The following is a 25,637-nucleotide window of genomic DNA, read 5'->3' on the forward strand; positions in this document are numbered from 1 at the left end:
ACTCTCATTGTTGCTTCACTCCCTGGAAGGAGCATTATTTTTGAAAGTGCACTGTGGGTGTCCCACTTGGGGTTACGTAAGAGAACAATCCGGGCTTTGAGAAAAATGTAGTTGACTGTTATGTTGCTTTATGAGCCAAGGAGACTGGATGACACCAAGGGGAGGAAGAGAGCCTTTTCCCTAAATGTCAAGACTGTCTTCCCGCCACTCATGCTGAGGCAGGAAACGGACAGGGCCTTATTGGCAGAGCCACGACTCCCCTTCTCTAGGGCCAGAAGTGAACTGAAGTCAAGACTTATCAGAGGCCAGAATCTTATTAGAAGCACCTGAAGATGCTCAGTCCAAGAGCTAAGCTGGCTCCCAGCTGATGGAGGAGCTCAAGAGTTATCACATTTGGAAGAAGATATAAGCAACTCCTGGTTACGCTGGAACTGCCACTCAAATTTGGTCCTCACTGAACTGAGTGGGAAAGTCTGCACTAGAGGTGAAATGGTCCCAGAAACAAACAAAACTGGAGAAACCAGCTACAGAGCATCCCAAAGTGGCCTTCAGAGCTCTGCAGGTAACAAGTCTGAAATAAGACAGTGAATGGAATTAAGTATTCACGAAAATGTATTTAGGGAATGTGGCCTTTGGCTTTACATGTACACATATTTTTATACTTTTTAATCTCTCATACCTGACCTAATGTTTTGTTGTCTGCTTTTTTTCATTTAGTAATATATTATGACTGCATTCCCAGGCCAACAACATTTTAATCACTGTGACTCTTTATTAAAGTGTAATTTGCATAAAGTAATGTACAGATTTTAAGCATACAGTTTGATGAGTTTCGAAAAATGTGTACACCTTCACAGGCACCATTGCAGTCAAGATACAGAACATTCACCTTATCCCAGATACTGTGACACTGAATCACTGCTCAGCGTTCCATCATATGAGCGTAATATATTCTACTTATATAAACCCTAATTGGTAGTGACTTGGGTCATTTTCCAATTTTTGATATTATAAATACTGATGCAATGAATATCATTCTAGATAAATCTATGGACATATCCTTAAACGGTTTCTTACCAAAAAGTCCTAGAATTGTCATTCTTAGGTCAAAGATAAGATTTAGTAATTCTTAGTTCAAAAATACATTTAAAGCTCTTGATATGTATGGAAAATTTGCTCTTTAGAAAATATATACTAATTTGCCACTTACCAGTAATGTATTAGAGTTCATGTTTTCTCCTTTCTCCTATTTTATGTTTTCATTTCGTTTTTTATTGTTGTTGTTGTTGTTTGTTTGTTTGTTTGTTTGGAGACAGAATCTCACTCCCTCACCCTGGCTGGAGTTCAGTGGTACAATCTAGCTTACTGCAGCCTCCACCTCCCAAGCTTAAGTGATCCTCCCACATCAGCTTCCTGAGTATCTGGGACTTCAGGTGCATGCCATCACGCCTAATTTTTGTTTTTGTTTTTTGTTTGTTTGTTCGTTTGTTTTTGTAGGTACTAGGTTTCGCCATGTTGCCCAGGCTGGTCTCAAACTCTTGAGCTCAAGTGATCTGCCTTCCTTGGCCTTCAAAAGTGCTGGGACACCTGCCCCTGTTTATGCTTCTGTTTTGAGTCCTATTTCTTTTGATGTTATTACTAGGACCATGTTTCATTTTTATATGTGTATTTTCATGATATAACTTTGCTACTTTTATTTTTAAAACCTGTGCTTTAAGCTTCTTTTATACACTGCTAAGAGTTGTACATTGCTCATCCAATCTAATAGTTTTCGCCTTTCAGTAGAGAATTCAATCCATTTACATTGGTTGGGTAACATTCTACTATCAGTTCTACCATCTAAATTTATGCTTTCCAGATTTCACAGTTCCTTGTTGGCATATTTTTATCTTTATTCCTATATTTTGTTATATTGATCATAATTTTCTTTGTTGTTTTATCTCCAGATTGTTGTCTTCATATTATTTGAACCAATATGTCCATGACAACAATAAAATAGCATTAAATATTTTATTTGGGATATATTAATCTAGACTCATGCCTGAGACTGGCTTGTAGTTTACTTTCTATGCCAACTTCACTAGGTAATCCTGGTTATTGTGGTTAAGCTAGCTTATAATAATTAGTTATTGATTTCTTCAGCTCATCAAAGTTTCTCCTTCACTCTTCTTATAACATACACTGCTCCTGAGTGAAAGAGATGCCATGGAATCTAGGTCTGAGGTTATAAGAGTTTGTTCTCCTGACCAAATAAAATTTAAAAACTGTGCTACTTCCAAAAAAAAAAAAAAAAAAAAGAGTTTGTTCTCCCAATGATAAAGGACCGACCCCATCAGAACCTTTTCTGAGACAGATTATGAATGCAGGGAAGATGGCTGGGTGCAGTGGCTCATCCCTGTAATCCCAACACTTTGAGAGTCTGAGGCAGGCAGATCACTTGAGGTCAGGAGTTCAAGACCAGTCTGACCAATATGCTAAAACCTTGTCTCTACTAAAAATACAAAAATTAGCTGGGTGTGGTGGTGCTACTTGGGAGACTTGGGCAGGAGAATCGCTTGAACCTGGAAAGCAGAGGTTGCAGTGAGCTGAGATTGCACCACTGCACTCCAGCCTGGGCGACAGAGCGAGACTGTCTCAAAAAAAAAAAAAAATGCAGGAAGAAGGCTGCTTCCTGCACTAGGGTTGCCATATTTCCATGGGGTCAGCTGTAACCATGTTTGTAGACATGTTCCATCTACAGCAGGAGCAAATGAGGCAAGACAAAGCAGATGCATCAGTCAGGGGTGCCACGGGAAACAGATGGCATACTCAAATGAAGAGCGTTTAAGGAAGATTCAGTGAAAGGACTGTTTCTAAGGGTGTGGGCACGGTGTTGGGAAAGTATAAGGGACTGGAGGCTAGTAAGAGCCAGGGGACAGAGAAAAGCAGTAGTTCGTGGAACCCAGAAGGAGAGAATTATATAGAGAAGATTATCTATAGAGGAGCAGCGAGCTATAGTCAAAAGGTAGAGTGAAGATGACTCCATAATAAATACTGATTGACTGCGGGAGGGGCTCACTCTTCCCCCTCCCCCAGTCTCCTATTAGTCCCTCCCCTTGAGTCCAACCAGAGGTCAGGTCAGTGGGTAAGAGAGCCCCAGATGAAGCAGTCTTACAGCTCAGTCTCTCAGAGAAAGCAGAGTGGATTGGAAGGACAAATGAGACAGCTGGCACAGCAGATAAGGGTCAGTGTGGGTCAGATAAGGGTCAGTGCACAATGGCCACCAGTGTCTCCCATCCCTACATGCTCCTCGGCTGTGTGACTTTGCTATTCTTCCCATCCAGAGATAAAGTTTGGTTTCTCCACCCCCAAATCTGGTCTTGTCCATAACCACTGTGACACAAAGGCTTAAAAAACACCTGTGCTGGCCAGGTGTGGTGGCTTAAGCCTGTAATCCTAGCATTTTGGGAGGCTGAGGCAGGCAGAACGCTTGAGGTCAGGAGTTCAAAACCAGCCTGGCCATGATGGTGAAACCCCATCTCTACTAAAAATACAAAAATTAGCCTGGCACAGTGGCAAGTGCTTATAATCCCAGCTACTCAGGAGGCTGAGGCAGGAGAATCACATTAACCTGGGAGGGTTGCAGTGATCCAAGATCACACCACTGCACTCCAACCTGGGTGAAAGAATGAGACTCCATTTCACACACACACACACACACACACACACACACACACACAATATGTGCTTTGGGATTTCCATCTCTTGCCATACTTGGAACCTTGAGATTAAGCTAGCCCGCTGGAGGAAAAAAAGACACAGAGAGGAAAAATGAAATGCCCAGATCAACAGCCTGCCAGCCTTCAGTCATGTTAGCAAGCCTGTCCTAGGTAACCCAGCCCCAGCCCAGTCACAGACCAAGACCCGGGACAGAGCCCAGCAGGGATCACCTGAATAAATCCAGGTCCAAAGAATCACCCAAGTAACCTACAGAATCATGAGAAACCACAAACAATTGATGTTTTCAGCCACTAAATTTTGGAATGGTTTGTCACACAGCAAAAAACTAACCATAAAGCAGAAAGTGGAAAAGCATCTAGCAAGTACTAGAGCTGCAGTTCCAGTCTTTGAGGTCCATGGCCCTGAAGCTCTTATTCTTCACCCAATGTCCTTCTCAGAGTCAATTGACCTTCTTTTTGTATAGCTAATTTGAGCTGGATTTCTCTCAGTTTCATTTAAAAAAAATTGTAAAGCTTTATTTCTTCTTCGTAATTTGGTACAACTGTAAATGAACAGAAATTCTTCATTGCTCTTAAGTTTAAAAAAATTTACCCATGAAACCTATTTGTCTAGGGTTTTAGGAGGAGAAATAGTCCTTGAATAATGTTTTCATTTTTTTCTTGATTATTTGCCTATTCTGGTTGTCAATTTCGTTTTGACAACCAGAATTGACAAAATTGACAATTTTATGGAAAAATCATCCATTTCAACTAGATTTTCAAACACGTTCTCATTTATTACATACACTTTAATGTATACGTACAATGTTTTCATTTCCATTTTATCAAATCTTCAACATTTCGCAAGTTTATGGCTTTTAATCTATCTCTTCACAAAGCGAGACTTGATCAAAAGGATGAGATCAACATTAGTGCCTACCATCTTTAATTGACCTGATTTAGTGATGGAACCAGGAGAGCATAGGACCTAACAATGGGTTTTACTCAGTACCTTGACTATAAATGATAAAAAGCTATTTCTAAAGCCGTAAAATGTTGAAAAAAAGTATCTTTAGACATACAAGACAGAGTCCTTTTGTACTGCCTGACCAGAGCCCCTGTTCAATAAAGTTAGCTATTATTATTAGCTATTATTTCTTGGCAGGTCAGAGGGTAACCTGTATCCCTTACAGAGCAGAAGAGGCTCCTCCAGACATTAATAATGATTTTAAAACCATGTATTGAGTGCCTTCTTTGTGCCAGACACTATTCTAGATGTGGTTCAAGCAGTCTCCTATTGAACAGTCACCAAAAAACCCCTATGATTTAGGAATTATTTTGTCTATTTTAAGGATATAAACTAAGGGTCACAGAACTTATTTTCCCAAGGTCACTGGAGTAATACATAGCAGAGACCATTTGGAATCTGACACCAAGGCTTTCTGGCTTCTAAGTTTGAGTTCTTTTCTTAGCATTGCATAACAGAATTTGAGGTTTTGTGTGAAGTAATGGAAATGGAAACCATAATCACCTCCTAAGGGCATGCTCTGGGCGGAAGGATGTAGAGAATTATCAGAACACTCTTGATTATGGAGCCAGGTGGAGCAATGGAAATCCCCTTAGCTACATGTACCAAGGCCTTACTGTGCACTGGGCCAGCACTTTCATGTAAGGGCTTTGTAAATCATTTGTCTTTTGTTTGTGAACTCTTTCTCATTTTAAATATTTTTAAAATTATCACTATAAACCTATGTGATTGGTACTAACATCCCGTTTTATATATAAGGAAACTAGGGCATAGAGAAATCAAATGGCATACCCAATCAGGACTCAAATTCAGGTATGTCTGATTTCAGAGTCCATACTCTTACCACTATTGACATGATCAATAAACTGCCACATTAACCACCAGTAGCTGGGGATGGTTAAGTCCACCGGCAATTGAGGCAGGGAATAATTTGGTGCATTCTTTTGATGAGGCCATCTATGACTCTGAACCACACTATGACATGCAGATTTTTGTAAAGTCCAGTGTCACGGTCTCCAGGGGTTCTGTTCTGCTGTGGCCTCTTGGGTTAACAGGATCTGCAATAGATTAACCCTTCCTCTCCAATGAGGCACTGGAATCATTTGAATCTGGACTTGGCCAGGAGACTAGCTTTGTTTAGTGGGACATTAGCGAACATGATACGAAGGCTTAAAAAGCATGGAGAGATGCTCTCTTGCTCTTCATGGAGCCTAGAAACCACCACGTGAACAAGCCAGAGCTAGCCAGCTGGGTGGAGGATGAGACCACATGCGGGAGGACCAAAGCACACAGGTCAACAACCTGCTTATTACCCGTCATGTGAAAGGGGCCATCCTAGACCATCCAGCCACCAGCCAACCAACCAGCTATCCACAGACAGGCAAGAACCCCTTAAACTGTGCTCAGGGTAAGTACCTCACTTGGCCCACCCTAGTCCCAACTCTCAGAGACAACTCCTCTCTTTCTTGTTCTGAGATATCACAGGAGGCTGTGTATGTGATCAGTATTCGGAGTGCTGAATAGCCTATAATGTCCATAGGTAATGCTTATGACAGTACCAGAGACCTGGTCTCTCTAAGAGGTCCAAGAGAAAGACGAATTAAGGATTTCCTACCTGGTGAGACCAAGAACCAGGAGGATGACTATGGATGACCAGAAGTATCACCCATGAACTTTGTCATGCTTTGTGGTCCTCCAATGGCGAGTGTCCATAAATGTTGTCTATTCTGATTGGTATTGAATGGTTGGCTCAGTAGCTAGGTTCACGGGACAGTGCCTGGTTTATAAAATTCCCTCAATGTGATATGATGCAAACCTATCTGCAGGATAATGCCAACAGCACAAAGCTCTGCTAATATCCATAATATGCCCTGGCTCAGGCTGGGCTTGGAATAGCAGAAGGCAGAGAATGCATCCAAGCACATCCTTTTATCGTGGATGGAGTCTGTGCATTTCTGCTTCATGAACTTGCTGCACACCAGTTCCTCCAAGGTCATGCAGAAGGAGAAGACACCCCTCTGTACCTGCATAAGTATCAGGGGCAACTAAAGGAGAGTCTGGCCAGGTGAGCAAGCAGGTGTTGCCAGGTCTTTAATCACGCCTCCAACCATGAGCAGAAAAAGGTCAATGAACTGAGTCAAGCTGGTTCAGGTGTCTGGACCAATTCATCATCCTTGGTGCCAAACGACCTTTTTGGAACTGTATCCAGAGATAGAATCATATCAGGTAGGCTGCCAAATCCTATGCATGCTGGCTACAGGGAGTATTTCCTGCCCTCCTCATGCTCAAGGCAATGAATGGCTGCACTCCTTCATTCATACAGAGAGGGGTCTCATGCCACTTATGGAGCCTACACACTTCTAGGAAGAACTGCCAGGTGGCAGACAGAGAACCTGCTCATTCTTCAGCCTTCCCTGGTCTGTCTGACAAGACACCTGTCCTTGCTGGCTGCCCAGCATGTGTGCACTGTTATTCATTATCATTGTCATCATCATCATCACATAGATAGCTCTTGCCATGCACCAGACACTCTCCTAAGTGTTTTTTACAGATATCTATGTATTTGATACTCATAACAATACTATCAGCTAGAAATTATTACTTTATCCATTTTTTTTTTAGCTGAGAAATCTAAGGCACAAAAGGATTTAAGTAATTTGCCCAAGGTCATGTAGATCTGAACCTAGGAATCCTGGCTCTATAATCAGTGATTTTAACCAGGACACAATATTGTTTCTCTAGCTTTCATTGGAGAAACTACCTCTTCCCCACTCTCAATCTGTGGGATGTGTACACAGGCCCTCATCTACAGGTGTAGGCACAATGTATTAGTCAGGGTTTTCCAGAGAAAAAGAACCAATAATGTGAATTGATGCACATAATTATGGAAGCCAAGAATTCCTACAGTCTTCCATCTGCAAGCCAGAGAACCAAGAAAGCCAGGGGTATAATTCAGTCCAAAGTTTGAAATCTGAGCCCAAAGACCTGAGAACCAGAGATGCCAATGGCGTTAAGTCCTGGTCCAGTTCTGAAAGACTGAGAACCTGGAGCACCAACATCCAAGGGCAGGAGAAAAGCAATGTTCCAGCTCAAACAGAAAGAGTGAATTTACCCTTCCTCTCCTTTGTTCTATTTGGGTCCTCAATAGATTAGATGGTGCCTGACTGCCTCAGTGAAGGGGATTTTTCTACTCAGTCTACTGATTCAAATGTTAACTTCTTCTGACAACACCCTCACAGACACACCCAGAAGTCATGTATTACCAGCTGTCTAGGCACCCCTTAGCCCAGTCAAGGTTAACTGCATGTGCAAAATTAACCATCACGAGTCCAATTTGGCATCCATACACACCTCCTTAAATAAAGAACCTCCAAATAAAGAATAACAAGGACATAATTCCATCTGATGTGACACAACTAGACTTTGTACAACTCAAAATGCAATAATCCCTTCCCCACAAAAGGAGATGGAGTCCTTGAGTGATGATTCCTCTTGTCCTTATATCCTATAACTTAAATACTAAGACATAAAATTAACAGTACTTAAACACTGATATAAAGTCAATACATCTTATGTTACTTGATAAAGAACTAAAAGCAAAGAAAACAAAGATATTGCCATGTGTATACATACACACAAACATATCCATAACAAAAATAATGAGGAAATACTCATGCCAATCACAGTCCTTGTTTCTGTAACTGGTCGTGTGGTCATAGCTGGAATTTATAACTACTTTCTTCTGCTGCCCATTCTGTATTTCCTTTACCTTCAGTGGACACCTCGGCTGGTAGTGGTTTCTTACCTGGCAGGGTGACCCAAACCTTCACTCCTAAAGGGTCTGGGCCATTCACAGTTTTGCCTGTATTGAGTTGTTGTAGTTTTTCATTGATCTTAATCATAGGTCATGGTAATACTAAGAGATGCCTTTAGGGAGCTCCTGTATCCAGACATATTTTTCCTTTTCTCCACTGTAAAGCAGTGTCCAGTTTCTCCTTAGTAGTCCATATCAATCACCCCAGCCAACTTCATAACTCCCTTCTTGGCCTGTTGACTCAGAAGTATAAGAACCTCAAAGTGAGTGGGTGGCAGTCTTAACTATCAATAGAATCATTATTTCATCTCCTGCTGGAAGTATTTCTCCTTCTGGAACTAAGACATCCATGCTGGCAGAGCATAAAGTCATGGGAAAAGAAAGCAAAAGTTTTGCTGGTGGTAAAATTACTAGGGATAATAATGAGTGGTACCACTCCCATTCCGCTTCCTTGCTTCCCAGATCTATAAATTCTGGCTATCAGAGAAACAGCACCATATACTAGATGCTGATTCAGAGCACATGCAGCCTTCTGCTGGCACCATAACTGAGTCTTCCAAAGGCCATTCCACCATTCTATCATGCCAGCTGCTTCAGAATGATGAGCAACATGGTAAGACCAGCGAATTCCATAAGTGTGAGTCCACTGCTCACCTCTTTGGCTTTGAAGTGATTTTTTTGATCAGATGCAATGCTGTGTGGAATTTTGTAACAGTGAATAAAGCGTGCTCTAAATCCATGAATGGCAGCTTTGGTAGAAGCACCATGTGCAGGGAAGGCAAATCTATATCCAACATGTCTATTTCCATAAGGAAAAAACGCTGCCTCTTCCATAATGGAAGCAGTCCAATGTAATCAACCTGCCACCAGGTAGCTGGCTGATATCCCCTAAGATGGTGCCATATCAGGAACTCAGTGTTGGTCTCTGCTGCTGGCAGATTGGGCACTCAGAGGTGGCCGTAGCCAGGTCAGCCTTGGTAAATGAAAGTCTACACTGCTGAGCCCATGCATAACCTCCATCCCTGCCACATGGCCACTTTGTTCATGAGCCCATTGGGTAATGACAGGGTGTCTGGGGAAAGAGGCTGCCTGGTAGCCAGGCAGAAGAACGGGTCATTCTATCCAGCCAATTGTTAAAATCCTCCTCTGCTGAGGTCACCCTTTGATAAGCACTCACCTGGGACACAAACATTTTTGTGTTTATTGCCCACTCAGAGATGTCTATCCACATGCCTCATCCCCACAGTTTTTTGTCACCAATCTTTTAATCATGTCCCTTCCAAGTCCCTGCCCATCCAGTCAAAGAATTGGCTACAGCCCGTGAATCAGGATATAGTTACATGTATAACCATTTCTCCTCCCAAGCAAAGCACAGGACCAGGTGCACTGCCTGAAGTTCTGCCCACTGGGAAGATCTCCCTTCACTATGGTCCCTTAGGAATGTCCTGAACTGACTGCAGTGCTGTGACTGTCCACTTCTGGGTGGTGTCTGCACACCATGCAGAAACATCTGTAATCCGGGCCCTTGTCTTCTCTCCCTCTGTCAATTGATCATAGGGAATTAACTCCTCATGAGCCCAAAGGTGCAAGTTGGGAGAGAGAAGGCAGGGTAGCAGGAGTGGGGAGCATGGGCATCTGGGCCATGGCTTCATGTATTGTACTTGTGCCTTTAGGGCTTGCCCAGGTTTAGTCACATACATACTACTTCCATTTGATGAGACAGTGCTGCTGTGCATGCCCAATTTTACAGCTTGGTGGTTCAGATAGGACCCAGTTCATGATGGGCAGCTCAGGTCATATGGCAACTTAGTGGCCCATGGCCAAATGGTTAGTTGCTATGAAGGCCCAGTAGCAGGCCAAGAGCTGTCTCTTAAAAGGAAAGTAGTTACCTGTGGATCATGGCAGGACCATATTCCAAAACCTTAAATGCATGTGCATTAAATTCACCTACAGGGGGTGCTTGCCAAAGGCTCCACACAGCATCCTTCTCTGCCGCTGACAAAGCACCACTGGATCTGCTGGGTCACATGGCCCGAGTGGCAAAGGAGCTTGCACAGCAGTCTGGACCTGCTGCAGAGCTGTCTCCTATTCTGGGCCCTACTGAAAACCAGAAGCTCTTGGGGTCACTTGGTAAATAGACCAGCCTAACACACTCAAATGAGGACTGTGTCACCTCTAAAATCCGAGTAGGCCCAGTAGGCCATGTGTCTCTTTCTTGGATGTAGAAGGGTCCAGATGCAACCACTTATTCTTTACATTAGAAGGGGTATCTCAACATGCCACATACCACTGACTCTTAGAAATTTCACTGAGGAAGAAGGCCCCTAAATTTTACTTGGTTTTACTTCCCATGTTCTAACACACAAATGTCTTTCCAATGTCTGGAGTAGTTGCTACTTCTCATTCACTAGGATAAATCAGCATAATGTCATCAATGTAAAGGACCATTGTCATATCTTGTGGAAGGAAAAGATGCTCAAGATCCCTGCAAACTAAATTATGACTTAGGACTAAAGAGTTGAATACCCCTGAAGTGGGATAGTGAAGGCATATTCCTAGCCTTGTCAGCTGAAATAAAACAGCTCTGGTGGGTCTTATGGACAAAGATGGAGAAAAAGTCATTTGATAAATCAGTAGCAACATACTAGCTACCAGAAGATGTATTAATTTACTCAACCAATGAAACCACATTTGATACAGCAGCTACACTTGGAGTGATCACTTGGTTAATCTTATCATTATCCACTGTCATTCTTCCAGATTCATCTGTCTTCTGCAGAAACCAAATGAGAGAGCTAAATGAGGGATATGGTGGGAATCACTACCCCTGCGTCTTTCAAATCATTGATGATGGCACTGACCTCTGCTATCATTCTAAGGATGTTGTATTGCTCTTGACTAGGACAAAATTTTCTGTCCTAGTCCCTTCTGGCTGCCTTTTTCCCAGGTTAGGGCAGTTCTAATGGCTTCCATTTGGCTTTGCCCATCATAGTAGGCCTCACTCTACAGGTCAGAGAACCAGTGTGGGGATTCTGCCAACTGCTAAGTATGTCTACTCTAATTATCCATTATGGAACTGAGGAAATAACTGAAGGGACCCACTGGATCTCCAGATCTGAGCTAAAATTCAACTGATCACTGACCACTATAAGCCCCTATTCTGACTGGAGGGCCACAGTGACATTTTAGGTCTCCTGGAATCAGTGCCAGTTCAGAGCTGGTGTTCAGTAGTCCCCACAAGGTCTGATCATTTCCTTTTCTCCAGCGCAGAGTTACCCTGACAAAAAGCAGTAGGTCCCTTTGGGGAAGGCTGGGAGAAAGATTAACAGGATAAGTTTTTAGTAGTATAGTTGCTTTCTGAAGGAAGCTTTGCCTCCCTTCCATTCAAAGGGTTCATAGTCTATAAACTGGCTCAAGCCTGGGAATGGATTGAAGGGCTATTATTCTCTTATTTTTATGATTCAAGTTAGAGTTCTGTTCACTTTACTTGGAATTATTCTGCTTATACAGATCAAGTAAGAATTCAGTAGGTTTCCCATCTATTTCACTTCTAGGAACACCATGATTAGCCAGTGCCATAAGTCTGCACGAGTCAGGCTATTCTGACTGCTGTTTTCACTCTGTGGTCTGTTAAGGTAACTGCATCCACCTTGCCTTTGATAGCTGGGTGCCACCAAATGGCCCCTGATACCCCAGGACCCAATTATTTCCATTGTATTTAAGTTTTCCAATTAAGTGGCTGTGGTTCCCACTGTAAGGTCTGGTCTATAGAGAAGAGGGACCATAGAGCTCTTCAAGGATGCTGGGACTCCCCTCAAATTTATTTCTCAAAGTACTGAGAAAGACATACCTTTCTTCAAGGTACATCTGACCTTCCCAGCATGGGTGAGCAGGTATTAAATGACAAATCCACTCTAGCATTCTAATTTCCCTAAGACTTTGAATCCTTTCCTCTTCATTAAACCAGGGGAGGTCAGGTATCTCCAACTCACTCATGATGGGCCATATTTTAATCCATATTTCAGCCAACCAGCTAAACTGTTAGAGCCCTTCCTAACTCCTTAAGCTGAAACATAACATTCAGAATCTCTGCTTAGTGAACCTCTATCAATAAATTCAGCCTGATCCAACTTTATGTAACTTCCACCATTATCCTACCCACTTAATATCCATTCCTATGCATGTTCCCTATGGTTCTACTTGTACAATTAGAGAACTCAAGTAGTTCTTTTGGGGTGCACTGTACTTCCTCGTGGATTACACTGTGCACCTCACTTTTAGGAGCCTGCTGGGACTTGAAGAGGTGGTGGGATTGGTTACCAAAAAGAATCAGCATTGTCTGGCATAGGAACTGCCTCAGGGAAGGCCATTACTGTTTCCTAGGGCAATGCAGGGAAAGTCCCCTAAGACAAGGTAGAAAGGTGGGGATAACACTTTTTTTTTTTGAGATGGAGTTTTGCTCTTGTTGTCCAAGTGGGAGTGCCGTGGTGTGATCTCAGCTCACCATGACCCCCACCTCCGGATTCAAGTGATTCTCCTGCCTCAGCCTCCCAAGTAGCTAGAATTACAGGCACCTGCCAACACGCCTGGCTAATTTTGTATTTTTTTTAAGTAGAGGCGGGGTTTCTCCATGTTGGTTAGGCTGGTCTTGAACTCCTGACCTCAGGTGATCTGCCAACCTCAGCCTCACAAAGTGCTGGGATTACAGGCATAAGCCAGTGAGCCTGGCATGGATGGCACTTTTTCTGGAGGCAGGGAGGCCACTTCCACTGGTAAAAAAGACTCGTCAGAATTTAGGGGCTCAATGTCCCGAGCTTCATCAGGGTCTTCATCAGAGTCTTCCCACCTTATAGGATCCCATTCTTTTCTGATCAATGCCCTTGCCCTTGCTTTTACAGCAGACATGCTGTGTGGTTGGGAGTTCAATTTGCATTGTAATTCAGCCAATTGAAGGATGAGGTGGGCATTTAATTTTCAGAAATTTCATCCCTGCAGCTACAGGCTAGAAGGCCCTCCTTCAGAGCACACCTAGAAGCTCTTAGATCGTTTACGCAACACTTTGAGCTGGGAATTCAAATCCCTGAGCTCATCTTTTTGTTTCTCCACTTAATCCAGAGACATTAGGAGCAAGTCATTATGTGCCTTAGTTTTCCAAAAGTATTTGAGTATCACGTATGGAACCACTTGGCTCCTTGCTTCTTACAAATGGTTGATTAAGAGTATCCAATGCAGGTATTTTCTCTATCTCTATAAACAGATCACACCATGGACTATCCGTGTTCTCTTTACTACTAGAAATACGGTCGATAGCATTCTTAAATCTAATCAGATTAGGCAGCCAATTGCCAAATCCCCAAAACCAATTCAGAAAACCCATCCTTAAAATTTTGTTCCTCTATATACTCTTTTTTTTTTTTTTTTTTTTTTTTGAGACAGAGTTTCGCTCTTGTTACCCAGGCTAGAGTGCAATGGCGTGATCTCAGCTCACCGCAACCTCCACCTCCTGGGTTCAAGCAATTCTCCTGCTTCAGCCTCCCAAGTAGCTGGGACTACAGGCAAACGCCACCACACCCGGCGAATTTTTGCATTTTTAGTAGAAATGGGGTTTCACCATGTTGACCAGGATGGTCTTGATCTCTTGACCTTGTGATCCACCAGCCTCAGCCTCCAAAATGCTGGGATTATAGGTGTGAGCCACCGCACCCAGCCTCTTCTATATACTCTTAGTACCAAAATTTTCTGTCCAAGTCCCTTCTGCCTGCTGTAACAAAATACTGAAACCTGAGCGGTTTTTAAGTGATAAATTTATTTCTCACAATTCTGGAGGCTGGAAAGTGCATGATCAAGGCACTGGAAGATTCAGTCTCTGGTGAGAGTCCACTTTCTTGTAGACAACTGTCTTCTCATTGCAACCTTACATGGCAGAAGGGGTGAGGGATATCTTTGGGGTCTTTTTATAGGGGCACTATCTCATTTATGAGGGTTCTTTCCCCATGAACTGACCACCTCCCAAAGGATTCACCTTCTAACACCACCACCTTGGGTGTTAGGATTTCAGGATACAAGTTTGGAGAAACGAAACATTCACACCACAGCAGCATATACCCAGGCCTGGACAATCAGCATAACCCACTCTTCTGGCTATATGTGATTCTTGGTCTAATGAGACTTTAGCTCTTATTACTGTACTGCAGCACTGATAAGATAAAAGATTAAAGGTGTTGCAGCCACCGTGCTCGCATAGGAGACGAGCGAGCATGTCTTTTATTTTCTTCCTGAAAATAAAATCAACACAGACAAAGGCTAAGCCAAGAAATAGAGAAACAGGTTCCCGAGGACATTATTTGGAACTTCGATTCACTGTGCCTGAAGCCAGGTCAGCCCTTAGGCCTTTTCAATTGCAAGGACCAAAAATTTTCCTTTTCATATAAGCCAGTTTGAGCTGAGTTTCTGTCTTAGGCAACAGAAACATTCAGCAGATACAGACAGAATATGGGAAACGCCATCCTCTTGGCTGCAGATTGAGTATCAAGTTTCAGTCTGCATGAACACTCAGAGCTGCATACTGGAGTCGGGCAGTCTCCCCAAACTTCCCTGCCTGTTTTCCTGGGAAGGAGAGAAGAAATTGCACTACAAGGCTAGGGCATAGCATCTGAGAGAACATGACAAACAGTCTCAAACTTCATCTTTGCAAACAAATTTTCAAGGACTTTGATTGTTCCATGTTTCTTGGAGTTCTTAATCTCAACTTCCAAGCAAAGAATATCCAGCATATGCTCCAGCATCTTCGTGTTGCTATGGCAACAGATATGCCCCCGCCCCCAACTCCTACCCCAGTTCGCAGCAAATTGGCAGATGACCATTTGCAGAAGACAAGCAGGAACTAAAGAAATTCAATGACAGAAGATAGTCACCACTCACTTTGGGCAAGCTGTGAGCTGTCAAGTCTAAGTGGGTAACGGGACCAGTAATAGAGACAAAGCCAATGGGAGAGATTCCAGGAAGGGGCATCAAAGCAGGAAGAAAGAAAAAGAACTAGGGGCAATGGGTGCATTGGGATATGCTGAATGTCATTCGTTATTGAGCACTGAAAGACTGTGCATGGTGGAAAGTCTTCTCAGGACAGTTTCAGCTGCATGTAAAAGAATCCCCCCACGGTCAGACACAGTGGCTCATGCCTGTAATTTTAGCACTTTGGGAGGCCAAGGTGGGAGGATGGCTTCAGCCCAGGAATTCGAGACCAGCCTAGGCAACACAGGGAAACCCTATCTTTACAAAAAAATAAAAAATTTGCCAGGTGTGGTGGCAGGCACTTCTAGTCCCAGTTACACAGGAAGCTGAGTTGGGAGGGTTGTTTTAGCCAGGGAGGTTGAGCTGCAGTGAGTGAGCCATGATTGTGCCCTGCACTCTAGCCTGGGCAACAGAGCAAGATTCTGTCTCAAAAGAAAAAAATAACAAAAATAAAAAAGAATGCCTCAAACAATAAGACTTTGGGGGGGGGGGGGGGAAAGCTTCTTATCCTATCTATCCAGTTTGGGGTTAAAAGGACTGTGAGTGGTCTCAGCAGCTCATCAGCATCATCACGAACCCACGGTTCTTTTAACTCTTCCACTCTGCCATGCTCAGGATGTCAGCAGTGTCTCCCGCATTGACCCAAAAGGGCTGCCACAACTCTAAGCATTATATCCTTGCACAAAAAATGCCCAAGAAGACAAGGGAAGGGATGTCTCTCTCTTATCAGAAAGGAAAAAACTTTCCTAGAATCTTTCCCAGGTCTTCCCTTCAGTTCCCATTAGCAGGATTGGGTCACATGCTCATTTAGAAGCTACAAGAGAGCTGGGAAAGCAAATATCAGGAATCTTTAGCTTCCAGTCTAAGAGGTAGCCTCTGCCAGAAGGGTGAAGGCTGTGAATGGCTGCTGGGTAGGCCAATCAACAATGTACCCTAAACTTTAAACATATTTGTACCAAAACTCTTACCATATCCTTATATCACCCATACTGTCATTCACTTAATATTGTGCTCAAATCAACTTATCTTTTGTTTAACCTAAATACCTTTACGTAGGTAGCGAATTCTATATCCTTGTCATAAATGCAAAACTACTACTAGATATGTTTTTCCCAATCCACATTAAAGCACATTTATCATAATTAAAACAATAATTTTTTTTTGCATATTTTACCTACAAGCATCTCTTTTCCCACTAGCAGTAGTCATACTTTGATATTCACAGTAGCAGGATACATTCATTTCTTCCTCATTCGTGGGCCCTGATATTAAGAACACCCTAACAAGCAGTGTGCTGTGGCTCATGCCTAGAATCCCAACACTTTGGGAGGCCAACGCAGGAGGACTGCTTGAGCCCAGAAATTTGAGACCAGCCTGGCCAACATGGAAAGATTTTGTACCTTAAAAAATAATAACAATAAAATAAAGAACACCCTAACAAAGTGCTATAACGTGCACTGTAAAGTGCCACCGAAAATACCTTTTTGCAGCCACACTACCAAGTAGGCCCCTGCCTATCACCCTCCATGCTTCAGCTCCCAAAGGGAAGACATTAGCAAAATCATAATAGGCCAACTAGCTGTTTCCTATCCAGCCGCACCCCCTCTCAAAATGTCTTGTTTCATTCTGTTTTCCACTAAAAGGAAAACTGTCTCAAAAGCTGTAGGTTTCCACATGCCTTAGAATGAGATCTTCCACACTGACTCGTCTAAGCATGCTCACTCACATTTAACCACAAGGCAGCATTGACTGTGCGCAGAGAAAAGCGATCGATGCCCATTACTTACATCAGAGGCCGGACCCTTGTCAGCACCGGGGCAGGAGAATGTGACAAATTCATGGCACCTCTTGTGCACCACAAAGCAGCAAACTGCAAAAGAGAAAATCAGGGCGGAAGGAAGGGAGGAAGGAAAGTGGAGAGGAGGAAGAGAGACAAAGGGAGGAAAAGATCGTTAAAACTGAACTGGGCCAAGGAAAGCCTTTATGCCAAAATAAACAATAATGTCAGTTTCTGTAGCTTGTCCTTTGCTGAAGTCAAACTCTTGGGTACATAGATGTTTCACCTTCCATAGGAGTTAAACTTCTAAAGTTAGCTAGGGTTTGAAAGATTCCATATGCTCAAAATTACACTCCCTTGAAGATCCCTTAAAGTGCCTGGTCTTCTATTGATTTTGGAACAGAATGCTGTTTCCTGGATCAGGTGCCAGATGAAGTAGTTGGCTTGTGTTTAGGTGAATAGTGCATAAGAAATATGTATCTTTAAATCCTAGAATCACACTTAGAGAGGTGTTCATACAATGAGGGACATGTGGAAACAGGGAATAGGATGGTAGACTCATGCCCCATCTCACCAAACGCAATGTCAATCTAATAAAAGAGTGGGAAAAAATAGGCAGCAACGTTTACATTGTCACTTTAATAGTTTGCAAGCAAATACATATATAGACATATTTGAATTGGTCTGAATTTAATGCATGTATGCTATAGCTCCCCTATTTGGAGGTTATATCACTCGGGGGTGGGGGGATACAATGAAAGAATGTCTACAAAATAAAACTGTTTTTTTTTGGTTCAAATCATCTTTTACAGACTTGGTGTTTAAATCTTATTTTACAACCCCTAGATTGCGGGTTTCTGGAGGACGCGTGCCATGCTTTAGAGCTTGGTGCCAAGCTCAAAGCCTTTCTAAAGTACATGCTCAGTAAATGAAAATAGAACAGGAAAACTCAAGGCCACCCCTAGTAATACAGTGGGTCTACATGGCAGTCACCAATGGTTGCTAAGATTGCAAAAAGATACCACTTGCCTACTGAGGACAGCTCACATCACTATGTATGAAGTACTCTTGCCAAATAATCAGACATGATTGGTTAGAGTCTCTTGATGCAACTACAGATTTACAGAAAATACAAGTGACAGAGGAATGTACTAAATGACACCACAGGGATGCAATAAACCAATGCCCTCCACCCAAATACCTAGAATGTAGAAAACTTCAAGGCAATGAATATGGTTTCCTCAACAAATAAACCAAGAGGGGACTGCAAGTGAGGAGAAACATATATATTCAAAGAAATTTAAGAAACATATCAACTGATTTTTTAAATTTTACTTTAAGTTCTAGGATACATGTGCAGAACGTACAGGTTTGTTACATAGGTATACATGTGCCATGGTGGTCTGTTGCACCTATCAACCCATATCAATGAAATTTAATATGTGGACCTTGTGTGGATTCTAATTGGTAAAAACCAATAGTCAAAAAAAATTATAAGGCAATCCGGGAAATGGATATACTCACTTTCTGATGACATTAGGGAATTACTGTTACTGATATTAGGGAATTAAAAATAATTGGTGTGATAATGTTCTTGAGTTTTTTTGTTATAGAATCCTTATCTTTGAGGATACCTCTTAAAATCTTTATGGATAAAATAAATCAATTTAAAATACTTCAGAATGTTAAGGTGAGGATAGAAAGGGGAGGATTACAGATTAAAAAGAAATTGATCATGATGTGATCATTATTGAACTGGTGGTGCACACATAAGGATGCATTATACTGATCTGTTACTTTTGCATATGTCCAATCTTTTCCATAATACCAAAAGTTTGAAACAGAGAAAGACACAGAGAAACAAAGAAAACCCAAGTTAAAAGACATGGGGGTTGCAGGAGGGTTACAAAATTAAAATGTGCTGACTCTTATATTCCTCAAAAGATTACAGATATTGAGAAATTTCATACAGGACATTATAAGTTTAAATATGTGTGTTAACAATTAAGGGTAAAAATAAGAATATAAACTGGGTATGGTGGCTCAGGTCTATAATCCCAGCACTTTGGGAAGCCAAAGCAGGAGCCCAAGAGTTTGAGACGAACCTGGGCAACATAGTGAGACTCCATCTCTACAAAAAATAAAAGATTGGCCGGGCGCGGTGGCTCAAGCCTGTAATCCCAGCACTTTGGGAGGCCGAGGCAGGTGGATCACGAGGTCGAGAGATCGAGACCATCCTGGTCAACATGGTGAAACCCCGTCTCTACTAAAAAATACAAAAAATTAGCTGGGCATGGTGGCACATGCCTGTAATCCCAGCTACTCAGGATACTGAGGCAGGAGAATTGCCTCAACCCAGGAAGCGGAGGTTGCGGTGAGCCGAGACCGCGCCATTGCACTCCAGCCTGGGTAACAAGAGCGAAACTCCGTCTCAAAAAAGAAAAGAGAAAAAAGAAAAAGAAGAGAAGAAAAAGAAAAGAAAAAGAAAAAGAAAAAGAAAAGAAAAAAAAGAAAAAATAAATAAATAAAAATAAAAGATTGGCCAGACATGGTGGTGCACGCCTGCAGTCCAGCTACTCTGGAAGCTGAGGCGGGAGGATTGCTTGAGCCCAGGAAGCTGGGACTGCAGTGAGCTGTGACTGCATCACTGCACTTCAGCCAGGGCAACATAATGAGACCCTGTCTCAAAAATAAATAAATGAGATTGGAAAAACTATGTATTCCTTTTAAACCACTAAAAGGAAAAACTGGACAAAAAAAGACAGTCCAAGTACACTTCAAACAGCCTTCTTCATGCTCCAAGGTCATATAAAAACTACTCTTTAGAATTTTTTTGTACTTTTATGGGGCATAATTTTCACTTTAAACTCTTTGGTCCATCTGTAATTTCTTGGAATCTAATGTGAAATAGGAATCCAATTTGCCATTTTTTTCCAAAGCAGCATCCAATTGTCCCAGCATCCTTTATTGAATAATTCATCCTTTCCCACCGATTTCAAATGCCAACTTTATTATATGTTCAATAATCATATACACTGGGGTCTGTCTTTGGGCCTTCTATTCTGTGCCACTGATCTGTCTTCTAGTATAGCAATATGGGCTTTAATTATAGTAGCTCTGTAATATGCTGTATCTTGGCAGGGCGAGTCCTCCCTCATTATCCTTATCTTCAACATTTTCTTGGCTATCACTGCATGTTTATTCTTCCAAGCAAACTTTAGAATCAGTTTATCAAGATTTTAAAAATACCAATGGAATTTTTATTGGAATTGTATTCAGTCAACCCCCAGCCTCCAAAATATGATTGGGATTTTGATTGAAATCATGTTAAATTTAGAAATTAAATTCAAGATAATTGACGCCTTGACAACAATGAATCTTTCCATCAGGAAATGGTTGTCCCCTTGTTGAACTCTTATTTTCTCTATATTAGTCCTACACATTGTTCCTTTAGTATCATCTAAGGGAGTCTTCTTTTTTTTTAATTTTTTTTTTTTCTTAGAAATTCACTTTTGTTAACATCTCCTTCTTGAATTACAACTAAGGGACTCTTTTGTATGCTATCGTAAATTTGACATGTGTTGATTTTGTTTCCCAATTGGTCATTTTTTAAGAATGGCAAAGCAAATCGCTGTGTGCGGTGGATTATGCCTGTAATCTCAGCACTTTGGGAGGCTGATCACTTGAGGCCAGCAATTCGAGACCAGCCCAGTCAACATGGTGAAATCCTGTTTCTACTAAAAATACAAAAACTCGCCCGGCATGGTGGCAGGCACCTGTAGTCCCAGCTACTCAGAAGGCTGAGACAGGAGAATCACTTGAAACCAGGAGGTGGAGGTTGAAGTGAGCCAAGATTTTGCCACTGCACTCCAGCCTGGGCAACAGAGCGAGACTCCACTTCAAAAAAATAAAACAAAACAGAAGGAAAGAAATAGATTTTTATCATATTTATTTTAAAGCATTTTTTTAAAAAACTCAAATAGTTTCATGGGTTTTAGTTGCTTCCTTTGAGTTTTCCAGATAGAAAACCATATTACCCCAAATAACATTTTTATTATTTTCTCTTTTCCACTTGTCATATTTCCATGTTCAACTTTCCCTTTTATTCATCATGAAAGTAAAGGATGACAGCATAGTCTTGTCCCATTCCCGAGCTTTCCCCAGCTTAACCTCCCTCTCCTTCTCTACACATTAACCACACAGGAAAGTTTTCCACCTGTACTCAAACTAATTTTTAGAACGTATCTTTTCCTTGGAAATTATCCACAGTGTTCTCAGTGTGTTTAAATTGTAGCATCTTATCTGGGATGATATCACACTTTTTCTCTTTCTTTCCTCATATTATATTGTTAGGTCGTCTCTCATTTTTTTTCCAGAAGTTTGTGTTCTTTCTCATCTATTTTTATCATTCCATCACATTAAGGAAGCAGATTATGATTCTATGGATCAACTCTACCTGGTTTTATTCTACTTTATTAATTGCTACTTTAACGTTTTTTGTTCTATGTGTCTGTGATTGTAGTGCTTACTTGTATTTGTGTTACTTATTGGTTGGGAATGCGAATTCCGGAGTCTGCTGGCCAGGTGTGCATCCTGTCTATCATTTGCGAACTCTAAGACTAGGTACACTACCTCAACTTCCTATCCTTCAGCTTCCTCTCTGGAAAATGACAGTGATAACAGGACCCATATCACAGTGGTGTTGTCAGAATTACATGAGTTATTCCACGCTCAGAACCATGCCAACCATATCAGAACTATTCTATAAATGTCAGCTAATATTATCCACTGTACTTTTTAAAGCTTCTTGAATTGACTGCTCAATTCATTTATTTCCATTCTTCTTCATTAAACATTTAAAGACGTTATGGCTAAAAACCTTTCTTTTAAGTACAGTTTTGGCTGCATCCTATCATTTATATATAGTCCCATCATCATATCAAGTTTCTAAGTGGTCTCTTAGCAGAGTTTTCATTTATTTTTTGACCCAGAACTATCTAGGAAAGTATTTTCCCCCATTTTCAAGTAGTTGCTTTATTTTACAACCTTTCTTCCAAATATCTAAAATATGAGTTATTTTCTTAAAAAAAAAAATACAAGAATTAGCCAGGTATGGTAGTGGGTCCCTGTAATCCCAGCTACCTACGAGACTGAGGCAGGAGAATCACTGGAACCTGGGAGGCAAGGCTGCAGTGAGCCAAGATCGAACCACTGCACTCCAGCCTGGGCAACAGAGCAAGAATCCGTTTCAAAAAAAAAAAAAAAAAGATATCAGTTATTATCTTATTCATCGTCATCCCCTTTAGAGACAGAAGAGGGGATAACTCATCTCTAGTCTCCTAGTGTCTACCACAATTTCTGGTACATAATTGATATTTAGTAAATAAATGTTTGGTGAATGAATGAACCTAAAAATGAATATCATCAGTCATAGAAAAAGGAGAAAACATAACCAACTTCATGGTAGACGTAGCTCAAGGCTGATCCCCCACATTGCACCAGCATGGACAGTTGTCAATGCAACCATTGACAAGGTCACTTTAGGTAGCCTTCCAATTAGCCACAGAAATGAACAGTCCATCGCCACTGAGACAGAATCAATACACCAAATGAACGCAGCATGATCTGCAGAGAAGCTGAGAACAGACTCTGAAAAACCTGATGAGCTTCTGATGCAGGTAACTCCTTTACACAGTGTGTTTCTGAAAAGTTGTGCAAATCAAATTTCTTATTAACTAAAATGCTTTGAAGAAAATAGTAGGACTGCCTATTTAAAGAAACACATCAAATCCTTCTGTGACACAAATAAACACTCCCTCATTTCTATTTGGCAAATTCCGGGTAAGATCAGTTTTTGATATTGTTTTTGTTTTTGTTTGTAAAGAAGAGGCAACATTTACTGAGCTGCTGAAAAAAATGTGCATGACCCTAATTTCAAAGAGGTACACAGTTAAGAGCCCAGAATCTCCAGATGCTTCATAGTTTATTCAAGAATTCCCTGCTCTACAAAGACTGAAAGCCTGCAGCCCTCTGACCCCAGTCCATAGCAAGGCTTTACTAGAACTACACAAGGGAGTCTGAAACTCAAAGGTTAGGGGCCAGGTGAGCAATGGAAATGTCTGAAGGCCAGGTAGGCGACTGCATGGATGATCTGTTTAAAAGGGGAAATTGTTACTCAGCTCCAGCAGAGAATGAAAAAGATGTCTCAAGTGCTATCTGCCTCCCACCCTCCCCTATTACATTCAAGATCAGAAAGGCCACCTGAAGCTGAGTGCAGTGGTTCATACCTATAATCCCAGCACTTTGGGAGGTCGAGGCAGGAGGACTGCTTGAGCCTAGGAGCTCAAGACCAGCCTGGGCAACGTGGCAAGACTCTATCTCTACAAAATTAAAAACTTTAGCTGGGCATGGTGGTGTGCACCTGTGGTCCCAGCTACTTGGGAGGCTGAGGGGGGAGGATTGCTTGAACCCGGGAGACTGGGAGGTCAAGGCTACGGTGAGCTGTGTTAGCACCACTGTAGTCCAGCCTGGGCAACAGAGTGAGAAGAAAAAAAGAAAAGAAAAGAGAGAGAGAGAGAGAGAGAGAGAGAGAGAGAGAGAGGAAAGGGGGAAGAGAAAGAGAGAGGAAGGGGAGAGAGAGAAAAAAAGAGAGAGAGGGAGGGAGGAAGGAGAGAGAGACAGAAAAAAAGAAAAGAAAGAAAGGAAGAAAGGAAGGAAGAAGGAAGGAAGGAAGAAGAGAGAGAAAGAAAGGCCACCTGCCAGCTCTGCAGGCAGAATAACGTTCCCACACCTCACCCCCTGCCACCACCACCAGATATCCATGTCCTAATCCTGGAACCTGTGAATATGTTACTTACATGACAAAATTGACTTTGCAGAGGCAATTAAATTAAGAATCTTGAGCAGGGGGGGTTATACTAGATTACCTGGATGAGCCCAGTGTGATCACAGGGGTCCTTAAGGGTGAGGGGGAAGAGAGTCAGAGTTAGAGGATGAGACTCAGAGTCAGATGGAAGCAGAGGTTGGAATCATGCCATTTCTGGAAGGGGACACAAGCCAAGGAATGTGGGTGGCCTCTAGAAAAGGTAAGAAACAGATTGTCCCCTAGAGATTCCAGAAAAAAGGCAGCCCTGCCAACACCTCGATTTCAGCCCCACAAGGCCTACTGTTCAGAATGTTGACATCTAGAAGTATAAGATCATAAATATGTGCCATTTTAGGCCAGGAAATTTGTGGTAATTTGTTACAGCAGCAATAAGGAACACTAGATCAGCAAGAGTAAGAAACACCTGGCTAATCCCAGATGAAAGGAGTAGACTGTAGCCAAAATCTCAGAGGACAGGGGCCCTCTCAGATGTTTCTGCCCAGGGAAGAGTACTGAGATCTTAACTCTGCTTAACTGCACTTCACCCCCAACTCCCAAATTTTAGTGCTTTATTATAACCACAAAAATTTACTCATTGCATTCCAAAGAGGGCTAAATTAAATCATCAAAAACATATGTATATTTTCTGTTTGGAGTTGATTTCACTTTTGTACACAATTCTCACTGGGGTCTCTAGTGGAAAACTGACATTCTTAGGAAGCAACCTTCGCCCTTAAATCCATATCAACCTGGGATAGAAATTCTAGCACCAGCTGCAGTATCTGTGGTGGGAGAAGAAATGAGAAGCCCATCATTTCTGGAATCAGGTGGACCTTGGTTTGAGCCCGCATTTTACCACCTATAAGCTGAAGGGCATCACCTCAGTGTCTCCACCTCTCTGAGCCTTATTTTATAACAGTACCTACTTATATAAGGTTGTTGTGTAGCTCAAATAAGACAACACATGCAAACTGCTTGGTGGAAAGGGGCATTTGAGTTGGAGCCACTGGCATGCAGATTTTGCTCTACAGCTGCTGGAAGAACCACTCTTTCCTCCTAGGTCAAAGCTGACCCACAGGCTTATCCGCATTAAATTCTGCCTCATGCCCAAGATGAAGTGGGGATCCCCCAGGTGATTTCCTGAACTGTCTCCGTGATCAAAGACAGAAAGGTCTGGTCACCATTTCTGCCCAGTGGCTGGCTTCACTAGCACTAAGAGGGACTCACAGGGTCATGCGATTGAGTTTGCAAAGGGCTTTCATATGCGTACTTAACCTGAGCCTCATCACAGTCCTGTGAGGAAGGTGCTATGATTCTCATTATATCTTTTATAGAGAAAAAGTCTTGCTCTGTTGCCTAGGCTGGACGTGTACCTCCACCACCTGCTTTTCCCCACACTAACACATCTGGGAGGGTCTGTCCCATCTCCCTATGTAGAGAATGAC

At 42.1% G+C, this 25,637-nt stretch overlaps 1 protein-coding gene across 2 annotated transcripts in view; it reads right to left on the bottom strand.

The window, feature by feature from the left end:
* The window catches only part of PRKCB (protein kinase C beta), a 386,658-nt gene that overhangs the window by 212,332 nt on the left and 148,689 nt on the right, over window positions 1–25,637 (bottom strand). For both annotated transcript variants that reach the window (XM_003930205.3, XM_003930203.3), the window contains exon 3: window positions 17,338–17,420. In XM_003930205.3, coding sequence (XP_003930254.1) covers window positions 17,338–17,420 — 83 coding nt within the window. The remainder of the gene's footprint in view (window positions 1–17,337; window positions 17,421–25,637) is intronic.

This window comes from Saimiri boliviensis, chromosome 12 (assembly GCF_048565385.1).
Source record: "Saimiri boliviensis isolate mSaiBol1 chromosome 12, mSaiBol1.pri, whole genome shotgun sequence".
NCBI classification, from domain to species: domain Eukaryota; kingdom Metazoa; phylum Chordata; class Mammalia; order Primates; family Cebidae; genus Saimiri; species Saimiri boliviensis.